The sequence below is a fragment of the Melanotaenia boesemani genome, chromosome 6, assembly GCF_017639745.1.
Source record: "Melanotaenia boesemani isolate fMelBoe1 chromosome 6, fMelBoe1.pri, whole genome shotgun sequence".
Classification (NCBI taxonomy): Eukaryota; Metazoa; Chordata; class Actinopteri; order Atheriniformes; family Melanotaeniidae; genus Melanotaenia; species Melanotaenia boesemani.
The window spans coordinates 25,899,876-25,915,155 of NC_055687.1; the positions used below are offsets into that span (position 1 = coordinate 25,899,876).

A 15,280-nucleotide genomic window follows, 5' to 3' on the forward strand; every position below is an offset into this window, starting at 1 on the left:
AAACTTACAAAAATGTTGATTAAGATTTTAGTATAACTGACAACAAAGCACAGCGTTGGGATTTACAGTCATAGTGGCAGTAACTATTAAAAATTGCAATGACTATTATGCTAGCATTAGCAATTAGCATTTGTGTCTGGAGTAAAATTGCATTATGTAGTCATGTGTCACTTAATGCAATGTAAATACAACTATAGCACATTATCTGTAATAAAACGCTGTCCAAGTCTAATTAGACTCACTATCATTGATAGTGGTGGTACCTCCCAGGCCCCCATAATACTCAGCCACTACACTGAATTAAGTTTGTTGTTCTTTTAACAGCGGCATTCTAACACTTGCCAAAATACTGTTGTTTTGGGTTTTTTTCCAAAATAAAGTTGTAAAAAAGACAGTTGATCTTAGGGGTTGAGTTCAATAGATTGCAATTATCAGACCTTTCCTCCTGTCTGTTACTCCTTAATACCAACAACCAGCTGAGACACTGCAGTTCTTTGTCCTGACTGAAGTCAGTATTCTGCAGTACCTGACAACAAAGTAAACTTCATCAAAATAAGATAGCAAGGAGACAAATTTAGCAAGAATTTGCATTCCAAAACAAGGTAACTGGATTAAATGGAACTAAAAGTTAATAAAACCATAGTTAGAATTAAGATATTTAAGATATCCTGCAACAGTTGTTGAATGTGGGCAAATATTAACAAAACAACTAAAAACTAGGAAGCTGCTTTAGAAGCATGGGAAGATTTTATGGAAGATGATGCAACGTTTGTTGTATCTTCTTGTAGGAGCGACTAATCTATACATACTGCTTTGACTTTAGAGTTGAGATTAGTCCCTGTTTAAGGGAAAAATTCTATGGCGTTCCAAAGCACGGTGGTCCAGAATTGCTCATTTTGTCCATAGAGTGCGATGAGTGATGAGTTAAGAAGTATTTTACTTAATTTATTAATTAATTTATTCAATTAAATTACAGCATTTCATTGTTAAGGTCTTAATTAAGTAAGGAAGTATAAACTGTATAGATTGTGGCTATAGGGTGCTAGACTAAAATGGAGGTGTCATGAAAAAACACACCTACAATTTTGTTGGGCTCTGGTCTTGCTATTATCATTCCACCACAAAAAATCAACATGATATGATGCTCAGATTTTTTCTGCAAGTCCCCACAATTCACCTCACAATCAGGTATGCAACATAATAGGCCCTTCTTTCTTCAGACATATGCATCCCACCTCACATGCATCAGGAGTCAGCATGAACTAATGTGATATCGTGTTACTAAAGTAAACAAACAATCTTGATTGAGGTATTGGTCTTGTTTGTTGTTTCTTTTCGTGACTGAGCAAATCCTCTACAGTTCTTTTGAGCACGTCACTGTGCAGCTGATGCACATGTCACAACAGAGCTCAAAAGAAATATGATGAGGCTTCCACTGCCTTGGACTAATGCTAAGATCTAGTTTTTCAGCTTGCAGTGGAGTGCAACGCCTAAGCCAGAGCTCTCTGGCTAACAGTAATGCTAATGTGGTATTAGCCATTTCAACACTTATGACATATCGTGTCTGGGTTTTACTCTTAAATCGTCTTTCTTCAAGTCAAGGAGACACAGATGCTAGAAAACAAAATAATCATTGTCATAATCCCTGGGGCATGGCCTTAGCGCTTTCAGATGGAGAGTGGCGGGGAGAAGAAGACAAATATGAGAAGAAAAGAGTCGAAAGAAGATGAAAGACGGGACATCTATATACAGTCGTGTGAAAAACAAAGCGCAATTTGAAATTTTGCAATTATTAGTGATAATTAAAAAAGAAACATTTGATATTTACTAGGTCTTAAAGTGTGGTAAATGTTACTCAGATGAACAGCAAACATTTGATAGTATCATTAATTATTTAATCAAAACTCAGTCGACATTTACCTCAGTTTTTGCCTAGCTGTACTTGGTGGCGTCGCAATAGATGAGGGGCAGAAAGTTGTATAAAAAGAAAGAAAAGCATAGTCAACTTTGTCAACCGGCTTTCTGTAGTGAATTTACAGCTGGTCAGCTGTGAGCATTGTGATACTCGGTCCATGTGAGTGCATGTGCAGACCTCCAGTTACTAAACAAAAACCAGTTTCCTAAAACAGTTCAAACAATCAAATTAGCCCAAATCCTGCAGAAACACACACAAGTTTTCAGAAAGAAAAAAAGCAAAACATAACCACCTTCAGACTACATTCTCTGTTAATATGTCTCAGTTAGTTTGGGAAACCACGTGCATTCAGTAATTAAGAAAAAAACACAATAACTTGCTGGGGTAGTGGTATATAATTTGACTTGTCTCATACAGCCACACTAACTCAACAGCAGCTTAACAGAAAAAAGCCAGAGAAAATCCAACCACACAAGAGCAAATGGATTAAGAGGATTAATCTTTTTATGTTTATGCAATGATAATGATCAGACAAAGGCTTCCTGTAGAGTTGGTAGAGACAAACCCGCCCACATTCAAAATGTTACCTTACTTACGGCAGGTAACACAAGAGATTAACTGCGAGACAGACAGGAAGCTTGCACAGCACTCACCTTTGCACTTTAAAGAAGCAGGGCTATCTCTAACTACATCTCTTTGGAGAGAGCTGGCCCCTTAGCCTCAAGGCTACACTCTGAAGGTTCATCTGAAGTCACAGGCTTATTATCTTTCTGTCAGCTTGCACCTACAGCAGTTCCAACAAACTTTCTGCTCAGCAGCTGGCTTAAAAAACCTGCTGCCTAAGAAATTCAGGATTATCATGGAACACAACAAACTATAACACAAAGAAAATGGTAAATGAACACTAAATACGGGTTAGACACAAAAGTATATAAAAATACTCATGGCAGAATTGCTAAAAATAAGAAATTTTCACATGCACAGCAGGCCTCAAATTTCTGGAGATTATGTGGATGAGCTGTGTCTAAGACAAGTGGAATGATGCTGCTCATTTAGTCGGATTGGGGAAAACTTACATTGTGGCATTCATGTAGAATTTGCTTTAGTTGCTGTCAGACTAAACATTTTTTAGCCTAGTCACACCCACATGGAAACAGCAATCTTCTATAGTAGTATGCCCTGGAAAAAACCTACTTAGGAAGGGCTTGAAGTTTAAGAGATCCCAACTAAGGCCAAAAGGAGCTATATCCTATGTCCCACTACCTGATACTATTAAACAGTAGGCAGGTGGTCATAATGGATGATTGGTGAATATCTGCCAAAAGAATTTACAACAAGGGATTTTGTATTCTGTTGATTGTCCACACTGCACATATGACCACATACTGCACATGAGATAGTGATGTAAACAAAATAAGTTTTTCTTATGGTCACATCAATAGCCTTTTTAGATGTCCTCTACCATCTACAAAGAAATTGCTTTATTTTTGCAGCTATGATATATATCAATAATTCCCCAATTCTGTTGTTTATCTCCATGTGAGCATGCCGACGCTGACAAAAGAGCAATTACCGTTTTCAGTACAACAGCGTCCTCTACTGTCAATGTGTAAATTTTGGATTTTGAACTAAACACATTCTAAGACTGAAAACTATTTAGGTGGGGATGCATTGGATAGCAATTACATTTGGCCCTGTTGGTGTTTTTTACTTTAAAATTTGCCAATTTAAGTTTGTGGGACAAAGAATTAAAAATTAAAAGATGTTCCCTGACCGGGAATCGAACCCGGGCCGCGGCGGTGAGAGCGCCGAATCCTAACCACTAGACCACCAGGGACATATACCGTATAAACATCACATATTCAATACTGAAGTTCAATTCAATACATATAAGCATGATTAAGTGATCACAGCATCTCAGAGAGCGAGAGAGAGAGAGAGAGAGAAAGAGAGAGAGAAAACCAAACAAAACAGACAAAAAAACACCAAAAATTGTTTGTCAAACCCTTTGAAACTTTGAAATGATGTTTTATGTTACTCTGCAGTACCTACCTGTACAAGTTCAATTCGTTTCCTTCTACCTGGAACAATTTAACAAACTTTCTAGGAAACGGAAAATAAAGGTGATACAAAATGCATGTGTGCTATGGGTACTCTTAACCAAACATCCCAGATGTGACAGACAGATACAGCACGCTACTGTGCAAAAGTCTTCAGAAATTGCTTATTTATTTATAAAATGTGTTAGCATGACTTCATAAAAGGTAGAAATTATAATAGGCTTTGAAGTTATTATTATTCTTTTAATTAAAGTCATCTTTAAAAACGGATATCCTAAAAACCTGAATATTTAAGTTGAATGGAATATAAATTCATTATTTAATATTGCTTTTGTAATTCAAAGATGGGGTAAAAATTTACTACACCTGTAATAGGCATGTACACTTTTTGATTAGATATATCAGCAGTAGAAGATCTATTTTACTCTTAACAGTCCTTGTATCGTATTAAGATTTACTCAATCCGTCTTGAAGGCAACACTCAGTTTCCCGAACATACCGAATGTATCCATTAGATGTCGCAATATTCCACTGTGTCAGCTTTGGAATGCTGATTTTTTTATTTTATTTTATTTTTTTTTTTTATTAATCTCTCTTTGAGAATCTATTCACCCACATTACTCATTCCAACTGAAAAACTATTTCTTGTTAAAAGATCTTTTACAAGCCCTCTTTTGGATATGCGCATCCACTTGACAGTCCCCACAATAGCCTGAAGAAAAATCCAAATTTCTAAAACATGAGTTCACGAGCTCTGACAAAAATCTAAAATAAAAATTAAAACGTACTTTTGTACAGATAAATTTGACACGGAAGATGTGTAATCTTTCGAATGTGACAACAACACATCCAGAAAAAAATAAATGAATCATTTACGCATTTGCAGGCATTGGGCGAAGCTACCCCACATGGGTCTTGCCTTGGGTCCTTGATCAACGTGGGACACACGAAAATGTGAAGTTGTTTTGAACCCGTCTGGAATTTGTAGTACCAAGACACGATCATAATTTTACATGCTATATAATACCAGCCGTGTAAGTTACAGCGGGACTCGTGTTGCCATGATGCCAGGAGAAAGCCAGTCCAAAACGGCAGCCATTGCCGCGGACGCGACAAATGGAAAATGCCAAAACTGCTCTGTTTTGCACCAGGTCAGACAGTCTTCCTTTGACAGACGGGGCAGTTTAAGTGTTGTGCCTCATCTTCGGATACATAAACAGTGTACTGTGGTTTCACGTATTTCACGTATAAGCTCAAGTTAATATATTAATTACGGACTTTTCCCGTTTGTCTTGATTCCCTTCTGTTTTCACAGAGCCTGACAGAATATGTGTCGTCATTTCTTGCACTGAAACAGAAAATAACGGTTTCAGAGTGAGTATCAACGAATGATAAGTTGTCACGGTGACACTTTATTAACAAAATCAAAACTACTGTTTACCAGTTATAATAGTTCAGTTATAATAGAGGCTTATTTTTAAATAACAATTGATGACATTTGGGGAGCAAAGCTACGGAGACTTCTGGACCTAGGGGCAGGTATCTGCTGCGGGGGCGGGTCTGGGAAAATTGTGATAAGGGCCCTCCGCTGGAACACAAACTAGGAAACGGGTAGCACATGTAAACGGTATCTTTTAAAAGGGTCTTGGTTTCAAGAAATAATGAGCTGATTATTACATCTAAATTGGTCCTTAAATGTAAAAAGTAAAGCAAGAACGTGTAAAAGTAAACGTCCAAAGATATTCTTTAATTAACAGTTGTTTTCTTAGGATGATCATGCATTTCATCCCTTTAATCACTGTTGCTAAACTAGCCAAATTTGACATTATTTGATGTTTAATTTGGCATAATTCTCACATTGGGTGGCATTATGAGTTTTACATGCTTTTCATAAGATTCCTAAAGTTTGGCCAAACCACATTAGCAGTTGGCAAGATAAGGTAGTTTTATAAATGCTGCATTATGATCAAGACTGTGGCAGTGTTGATGTAAAACATTTAAAAGTACATTACATTCTGCATTCACTTGCACTTATCCATCTGAGGTAGAGCTTAACGATTAATGGTTTTTAATCAAAATCAAAACTTTGCAATCCACAAATCACAAAGTAACGCAAGCATTTTCATATTACATCTCACAGCTCTACCAGGTTTCAAACCTGCAGCGTTCACATCTTTACAAATCAAATCAGTGGTTAGACTGTTTAGTTTTTAGGACAAGGGCGAAGTATAAACCTGTTGTTGAAGAACGGCAACCTGAAATGACCAGGCTTTAGCATTTTGGTCATAGTTTGCATCTTTTAATCTAGGAAGTGAAGCCATTCATATTTCAGCTTTGCATCCTAGAGTTAGAATACAGAGCAGGTCATATTCTGAAATCGTCTCGTGGTAATGCTCCATGTTGTGAACAGAAACAGGAATAAGATTAAATCACAAACCAAATTGCAATTGTGGCCTCTGACTCCGCCCTTGATCAGCTGTTACCTTAGTGGCAAAGTTTACCAGTTTACAGTGTTGACACATTATTTTTATTCATTAATGGTTGCTTTTTAATTGTGTTTTCTGTTAGAATTTGCCCAAGTAAAATACACAAACTTACTTTAATTAACAGGAGTTTGAAAATTTCAATAGATTTTTAAATTCGTTAATAAATTATAGTAACCTTTTGAAGAAGAAAATAGTGCGCCATAATGACTCCATAGTGCAATTTTGCTTAAAGGCTTTAGCAATTGTCTTATGTAAAAAGCTTAATGAAAGCTATAAGGACATGAATATACATGAATGATATTTGCCTATATTCAAAACATGATGTCTGATTTTCAAATGGAAGTAACAGCCAACAACAGCAAATCACTGTAGCTTTATACAGACTACATTGGCTTTAATATATCTTTAAACATATCCTTGTTTTTTTCACATTGTGACTCGTGCAGTGACACAATCAGGCTTCAACAGCAGCTGGAAGAGTTGCAGACCCGGTTGGTTACTCAGGAGAAAAAGACAGCAGATTATGAATCTTTACATGCAGAACTGGAAGAAAAGAGGGTATGCCTTTACTTACTAAACGCTGGTTTAAAGGAAATGAAAATACTGGCCTATCTTTAAATATCTTTACTTAAACTTTTTTCTTTCTTCTCATTTTTAAAGAGTGCTCTGAAAGCTTGTGAACAGCTGTCTGAAGAGATGGAAAAATTGAAGCAGGAAAACAGCAACACAGTAGCCGAGTAAGTAACAAGTAATGATGGCAGTGCAGACTGGAAAATTGATGTTGAGGCAAACTGTTTAATTTTATTTTCCATACTTCTCAGGAATAAGAAGCTTGAAGACCAGTTAAAATCTGTAAAAGGTAATTTACAGCCACACTGGAAACTGTCTTCTGAAAGAGACGTAAATCAGTGAATGGTAATTAGTAGTTTCTATTTTACAGAGCTGGCAGAGTCACAGTCTCTTGAAAATAATCAGCTGAAGAGAGAAAAGGCTGCTGTTGAAATTGATTTGCTTAAAACACAGGTAACCAAGATAAAACTCCTCAAATCCATCTAACCCATTAGAATTTCATTGAGTTTTATTATTGACAGTCGGGTGATCATTGATCTTTGTAAACTTTGTTTCACCTCAGACATCTCTGAAGACGTCTCAAGCACAAGCAGATAAAGTTGATAAGCTGATGGAGGAGAACACAACAATAACCAACATGTAAGGATTTGCACTTTGTTGTTTGCACTTTGTTTTATTTTGAGAATTTCATCTTAAACAACTTATACATTCTTGTTTTCTGATTGGCAGGAAAGACAGTCTTGAAAATCAAACCAGAGTCCTTGAAGGTAAGTTTAGGAAATGAAATTTGACTCAAAGTGAAACATGTTTAAATCTGTGTGTGAGACACAACTGTACTATTTCGTTTTTATTCATTTTAGATTCAGTTTGCAAACAGAAATATGAAATATCTCAACTGACCAAAGAAAAGATTCTCCTAGAAAGACATGTACACGACCTTCAGGTGCAGTAAAGGTCTTGAAAAATCCAAATCTGGGAAAATATTTGTTGATACTTTTTAAATGTCTAATTTTTCCATACTTTTGTAGGAGAGACTGATCAAACTGGAAAGAGAAAGATGTAAAGGTAAGAAACAATGAACAGCTAAACTTGATGTAATAGTAGTTTGATTTCCAATTTTAAAAATATTTAAAAACATGTATTTTTTTTATAATTTGACCATGAACACTTATTGTCCAAGAGCAGCAATGTTTTCTGTATTCCAGACTTGAGTTTTCATTGAAATGTAAACCATATCTGATTTATTTTTTAACAAGACTATCAGAGCACAGCAACTCAAACGAGTGCATCTGAGGAGCCAAAGGTTGATAAAGGTATGCTGTTGGTTCCACTTGATATCTATTTGTTGCATTAGCATTAAAAGCAGTTTGAGTCTTAATTCTTTTGTTGTGTGAACTCTTTTTATGTTTTTCAGAAAAGGTCCGGATGCTTTTGCAGAGTTTGTGGGCATGTGTAGAACCAGACAACAAAGAGCCAGCTAACATGTTGCACCTTCCAGGTAAAAGCATCATTACATCCTCTTGTAAATTTGTACATCATTATGAACAAAGCACCACTTAGTACCATTTATGTTTGCTGTGTTGCTTTAATACAGTTACAGTACTACAACTTTCTTTTTTTCTTGTAATTTCAGAGTCTGATTACAAAGAAGCTCTTCCCTCCTCCCCACAAAAGAAACTGCAGTCTTGTTTGGGTGGAATCTCCCCATCTGCTTCTCATAAGAAGCAGCAATCCCAGAGGGAACACATCCACGTGAAAGCCACTTACAGAGAGTTAAATCCAGGTCCTCTTGTGCAGCATGCCATCGAGCATCAGACGTCTCCTCTGCGCTCCAGAGGCAAGAAACAAGTAGATACTCCAAAAAAGAGCAAGCGATCATTGAAGAGGCAACAACCCGATGAACCGTCTCCTGAGAAGATTGGCTTCGAACCATCTTTTGATGAAATAATGGAAATGTTTAAACCATTACTTCCCTGCATATCCCCACTACCAGACCTGGTGAGAACTTGGTCATGTTTAATGTAGATGGATTTATCTTTCAATAGAGTTATGTACAGCTTCTGTATTTAGAATTATAGTAAGTCTGGTTACAATGTGAGAATTTGAGTAATTACTCAGTAGTTTTCTTTTATTGTTTTTGAGTAATTTTAATATTAAAGGTGTTCTGGTTCATGTTGTTATTATTACTCCATAGTACTTCTAAATTTTCATGTTACATCCTTGTTTTCTTATTTCTGTCAGGATGCCCAGATAGAATCTAAGCTGAACTCTATGGAGATGGATGATTGGGAAAAGAAAGACCAGCCTGAACTGTCTGAGGACTCTGCTCTTGAAGGAAACTTTTTAAATACCACAAAATCCTTATCAACCCACAAAAGTCCAAAATCTTTTGCACCTCAGAAAGAGAGTAATGTGAATTTGCTGGAAGTCACAACACAGAAATGTGAACAGATTGCCAGTGAGGAAGACTTGAGACAAAAAGAATTGAGTTGTGTTGCTAAACTGAATGACAAACCAGAGAAAGATGGTGACAAAATGTTTCTTCAGAAAGACCTGTTACCTTTGGAGGAGCCGGCATCAGTTAAATTAGTACCAGCATCCTTATTGCCATCATCTTCCACGCTAGACGACACAGCTTTGGTTGAGGTTGTCTCATTAACTAAAGGCTTAGAGCCCTCCTGTAGTGTGAATCTGAGCAGCAGTGGTGTGAGTGTCATTTCTGAAATTAAAAATGCTTTTGAAGAGGCTAAAGACAATGACTCAGAGCCAGAAACAAAGATGGATGCAGACAGAAGCCTGAATGATGTTCTTGATGCTACAACAGCTACACCTGATAATGGAGAATTGCCAAGAGAAAGTCATGCAGCTGCAACCTCTGAAGAGCCAGAAGATAAGCAAATTATTGCTTTTTCAAAATTGGATGAGTCTGCAAAAAGCACCAATATCTCACAAACTGGTTTAGAAATTGAAAAAAGTCCTTCTGATTCCTTTCAGGGCAGTGAAGGTGCCACAGGACGTAACCTCAGGGAGAGTTCAGGGCCTCCCTGTAAAGACTCAGAAATCCCAGCATGTATCCCATCAAGCAGCAGTGACTGCATGAGCCCTGTCTTTGAAGAGAGGCTGCAAATTGATGCAGCCAACCAGCAGCTTGAGAAAAAAGATAGTAATGTAGCACAAGAAACTAGAGGAGTTGATGCTACAGCTTTTCCTTCAGAGTTGAATGCTGATAATGAACCTCTGACTGTTAATACATCTCCATTGTTAAAGGATGAAGGGCACCATGGTGACCAGGGATGTGATGATGCTGATTCTAAAACTCCATCTAAAACGAATGTAGAAACGATAAATGGTAAAGTAACATCTGGCAGTCCACCTTCATTAACTAACTCTCCAGAGCTGCTAACTGTGGACTGTAAATCTTTGGAGAAAAATACACATTTCGTTTGCAGGCAGTTGAGTCCCACATGTTTGTTTCCTTCTGTCAAAGTACGGGTTTTGGAAAGTCACCCTGATATAAAGAAGTCTAATACAGATGTTAACACGGAGCACATTGCTGCAAACACAACTCCTGTTGCATGTGTCGATACAAAAGACATTATTGACAAGGTTCCTGTCAAAGATCTCGCTCAGGATTGCACAGACACGTGTAGCGCTACGACCCTCGTTAAGAATGCTTCTCCCACAAAAAGACCAGATAAATGTTTAGAGTCATGTCCAAAAGAGCATGAAAAACAGTGTTCAGGTAGGAACAAGCAAGAAAACGGTATGACAGCAAGTCCAGCTGCACCTCAAAGCCCAGAGCATATCGGCCATGTTCGCTCTAAAATGGGTCCCCCACTTCCTCCTGTTTTGACGCCTCTGAGCACACCTCAAAAGACAGGTAAATCAATCAACCCAAGACATGCTATTGGGAAACTTTCATTTCCCTCCCCCATGGATGAAGTGGCTTCACCCACCACTCCTGTCCAGGCCCATTCAACACCCAACAGCCAGGGACCGAGTTCATCCCTCAACAGCCCCGCCCCACAAAATGGAGTCCCCTCATCACCACTTCAGTTCGGCTCTGCCACTCCAAAACATGCCGTGCCAGTTCCTGGTCGCCTTCCCTTAACAGCACTGAATTCTTCTCCATCATCTTCTACCAGCCCTTCTCAGGAAAACTCCATGAGGATTCTTGATACCATGTATCCAGAACTTTCTGCCCGGGCCCGGACTCTGAGCATTCTTAGAGGAAATGTCAGCCTCAGCATCAGTTCATCAGAGAATGGAGCGTTGCCCACCACAGCTGACAGTCAGGGATCTGGCTTTAAAACTATCAGTTCCAGTTCAACGGCCTTCACAAAGACTGAGATGCGGGGAGAAAAAAGAAAAGGTATCTGTTTGTCTCAGCCTGAAAACAGCAAATGTCCAAAGTTTGGCAGCAGTTCCCCTGGTGTGTGCAAGCAGGTGCCTCCCCCCTTCTCAAACAGCAGAGATGGGACCACCTCACCGCAGACGCTGATATTTGAACAGTTGAAGAGTGGGACACCAGTTTCTACCAAAGTTGGAGAACCTGTCGAGCAAAACCTTATAGTTGAGTCTTTACAGAAGATTAAGAACCAGTGCTTTGATCTACTTCCTGTTATCCAGAGCCACCTTTATGTTGGTAACCTGCCCAAAAAGCCTGTCTTAAGAGATGAAGAGAAGGAGGTCATCTCTGAGATTTGCCAGAGTAACTCGGTTAGTATGTTTGTTATTTATTTATTTATTTATTTTACATATTCAGCTCTTTCTGCTGTAGTCCGAGAAGCAAATATTTCTGAAAGCTCATGTTTTGTATTCTTGGGTGAAAAGCATCTACCTTCGCCGACTCAGGACGAGATAAAATGATACGCTTACTAAAAGCTGTGTTCTTGATAACTAATATGGAAGAGAATGACAAAACACATTTTCCTCCCATCTAAATTTCCAGATACTTAAAAATAGATTTGCAATGTAAATCAATTTATATTCAGTTATGAATACAATGAGAATTTCTATAAAATTTCTGACTAATCCTTTTTTTTTTTAACATATCAGATACTGTATTCATAGAGGGCAGTTGGCCCTAGTAGGCAAAAGAGACAAGCTTATTATTATTGTACAACTTTTTTTCCTTTTTGCCACTAATTGTGTTATCATTGACAACATTCACTAAGTCCCATTTGTTTATTGTTGCATAATGAACAGGTTCCCTCAGTTTAACTTGCAGCTATAAAAAAAGAAAACCATTTATCAGTTGTATAAGTATGGGATTGTATTGTTCTTATGCAAGTTTTCCATGTCTGCCCTTTCTTCTCAGCTCCATGCAGATGACATGGTTTTGGCCATCCAGAAAACACTGAAAGCTGAAAAAAACATCCTCAGCACAAACTACATGCAAGCTCTCTGCAGAGTCTACACAGGGATCTGTAGACAGAAAAGAGACCATGAAAAGGCTCGCATCCTTGCCCACAGCATTCTCACTGAAGGTTTGCAGTTTATTCTATACTGCCTCAGCGTATACAGGATATCTCTGTATACAGCAGTGATATCCTGTATGTGGTTTTATTCAAACTAAACCTGTCAAGTGTGAACAAACCCTGAGCTAGAAAAGAACACTGAAATCTGCCTTCCTACACCTCATCCTTTACCTTACCTGTACTTATGATTGGTGCTACTGTCGTTCTCTCTTCAGATTACCCAGATTCTGCAAAGCTGATTTTGTTTATGGCAACGACATGGCCCACTTTTCTCTCACACAGCAGTTCTTTGTGCCAGGCCATTCATGCCATCACCAAACTGAAAGCACAAGAAGGGCTTCTCAGCTGTCTTTCAGCATTCCTTGGTTGGGAGAAGGTAATGTTAGAGATCGAGTTTCTATATTTGTCACATTGTGTGTATTATTTAACTGGCATCAGACTTATTAGAGCATATCTCAGCTGAAAAAGTTTTACAGCTAAACAGTACTAAATAAGAAGAATATTGTGACAGTCGTGCTAGCAGGACCACACTGTTGCCATGGAGGTTAAGGTCATGAATGGAAACTTGTCTGGTTTTTGTGCTGTTACAGGCCTTTTCCCTTGAGCGCCTTTCATTTCCCATCAACTTCAGTCTGAATACATAAAAAAACCAAACACGTTAAAAAATTACAAGCAACACTGACACAAAACTTGGGCCATATCTTGAGAGAGAGAATCATATATTTTGTATCGTCTTTTTAAAAGGACTTTTAGCTGTCATAGCCTTTCATTGAAAGTGGTCAGGCAGGAGGGTGTGACATGCAGCAAAGGGACACAGACCAGGGCTCAGACTGAGGCTAGCTGCATTGAGGAGCTCCAACTTATGTAGATGGCAAAACTTTATGTCAGGTCTTATACTTTTTACTTGCCCATTCTTTTAATTTAAGTCTGCAACATTTAAGCCATTATCTTCTATACCTCTTTATCACTGCAGACTCCTCCCTGTGATATTGACCTGCTGATCTCCAGAACACTGTCTGATCTCCGGTCAGGAGCAAATCAGTCCTTCATCAAACACAGTCGCCATGGAGAAGACCTGGGATCCGAAGCTTGGGAACAAATCTTCACACTACATCTCTTATGTTCACACAAGAAGTGGAAGTGGACCTATGAAAATGTAATGGGGTATGTCATTTTTATTCTGACAAGAAACCAACAGTGTACCAGTTAAGTGTAATCCTGTTTGTTTTTATGTAGAATATAAAAAGCAGCTGTATACTTGTCCTTACTTGTTTATTTTGCTTTGACAGCAAGGAGTTGTGGCCATTAATGAACACTTGGGTTACACAGCCAAGAGATCGCCAGGAACCTGTCTCTGACATGACGGTTGCCACGGTAATCCGACTCACAGGTCAGCAGCGCTGTTGCTTCAGTTTCAAGCATAACTTGAAGTGATGTGTAATTTAGTGAGAAAAACAGGATATCTTGTTCTTTGGTTGAAATAGGACGTCTTGGTCAGCTGGGCCTTAAAGAGAACTGTGTTTCCTCGGTGGGCACTGTTGCAAATGTCATGAACACATTTGGAAGGCACGGACAGAGCCAAGGTATGAAATGTTATAAACTGCTGTAAATACAGAAGAATTCAGTTTGAAGCAGTTTGTCAACCACTCGCTCTCGTAAATGATTTCTCTAAGGCACATGTTTACTTTTCTTTGTGTGTCCCACTAAGAATTCTCATGATGGTGTATCTTCTACCTGCAGATGTACCATGGGAGGTTCAGCTGGCAGCTGTGTACTGCATCTATGAACTGTCTCCTTGCAATCCCAAACAAGCCTTAGATGCCCTGGCACAGTGGAGAGGAGAAACAAATCAGAGTGTCCCTCCAGCTGTTACTAGTTGCATTAATCAGTTAGGATCTATTTGTAGACAAGTCAAGAGCTGAAATAAATATGTATTTAAATCTGTAATTATTTTAAGGGCTAAACAAATGCCTCAACGTTCATTTTTGGAATACAATTATTGACCATATAGGCACAGGCAAAAAAAAAAAAAAGTTTGTGCTCTTTGTAATACAGGGTGTCAACTTGCACAAAATTGGTAAAGATAATTTCTCTTAAATGCCTGGCTTTTTTATGACTTTCTCTGTTATAAAAGTTCTCCATTTATGTAGCAAACTCCCATTTAACAGATATAATTGGCTTTCTAAAATTGTATTTTACTACGCCCTGTAACAAATGCACTTTCATAACTTGAGCCTCTCAGCTTTGTTCAAGTAATGCTATAAAATATTGTAAAAAATGTACGTGTGCTAAGGTTTAGTTATGGAGTTGCTGTAAATATCTCTGTGTTCTTGAAATACAAGATACCAGCGTTTTGTACAGTTTTTTTTAAGATGCTTTATTTTTTCACATTAAAATACGTACATGTAGACTCAAATCATGTCTGCTTTGATGTGGTCTTACCATCTATTTAGGGCTATATATTTTTCACAAATCTGCGGGGTTGAGGAGATTTATCTCTCTGCCATTATGCTGCATTCGTAGCACATCAGAGAGTGGGAAAATCCAAACTCTAAAAGTTGTAATTTGATAACTGATCTCAAAGTTAGCTTTGTTGGTTTATTAGCACTTGTCAACAATGTTCTTTAGTTAGCTTGACAGAAGAAACAAATCAGCTTAAAATGCATGTTTAGGACTTTGATATTTATCAGATATTAAATAACACTGTACGACTGTAGTGACCAGTTTACTCTCACTAAATATGAAAAGTCCAGGGGTCTAGAGTGACTA

The 15,280-nt window shown here is 38.0% G+C and overlaps 1 protein-coding gene and 1 non-coding gene across 3 annotated transcripts; one reads left to right on the forward strand and one right to left on the reverse strand.

Moving 5' to 3' along the window:
* Nucleotides 1-3,680: 3,680 nt before the first annotated feature.
* Nucleotides 3,681-3,752, reverse strand: trnae-cuc. Its single transcript has one exon. It is a non-coding gene; the product is annotated as a tRNA-Glu (tRNA).
* A 1,155-nt stretch (nt 3,753-4,907) lies between these two features.
* ice1 (KIAA0947-like (H. sapiens)) lies at nt 4,908-14,558 on the forward strand. 2 transcript variants are annotated; one of them, XM_041988090.1, is made up of 20 exons: nt 4,908-5,126; nt 5,291-5,349; nt 6,908-7,019; nt 7,122-7,198; nt 7,283-7,320; nt 7,402-7,484; nt 7,594-7,670; nt 7,761-7,798; nt 7,892-7,974; nt 8,060-8,096; nt 8,288-8,344; nt 8,446-8,529; nt 8,665-9,029; nt 9,273-11,750; nt 12,352-12,520; nt 12,727-12,887; nt 13,485-13,675; nt 13,801-13,901; nt 13,996-14,094; nt 14,252-14,558. In XM_041988090.1, the coding sequence occupies exons 1-20, from the start codon at nt 4,989-4,991 to the stop codon at nt 14,431-14,433; spliced, it is 4,629 nt and encodes a 1,542-aa protein (XP_041844024.1). In that variant the 5' UTR covers nt 4,908-4,988; the 3' UTR covers nt 14,434-14,558. The 2 variants fall into 2 exon arrangements, with proteins under 2 accessions (XP_041844024.1, XP_041844025.1); XM_041988091.1 differs by lacking the exons at nt 4,908-5,126; nt 5,291-5,349 and adding an exon at nt 5,452-5,514.
* The last annotated feature ends 722 nt before the right edge of the window (nt 14,559-15,280 follow it).

What these genes read in the sequence shown, in the direction of transcription:
- ice1 (XM_041988090.1), top strand. Translation starts at nt 4,989, where the DNA reads ATGCTATATAATACCAGCCGTGTAAGTTACAGCGGGACTCGTGTTGCC. An exon ending in CAGAACTGGAAGAAAAGAGG is followed by an intron (nt 7,020 to 7,121) that starts GTATGCCTTTAC and finishes TCATTTTTAAAG; the next exon opens with AGTGCTCTGAAAGCTTGTGA. An exon ending in TTGATTTGCTTAAAACACAG is followed by an intron (nt 7,485 to 7,593) that starts GTAACCAAGATA and finishes GTTTCACCTCAG; the next exon opens with ACATCTCTGAAGACGTCTCA.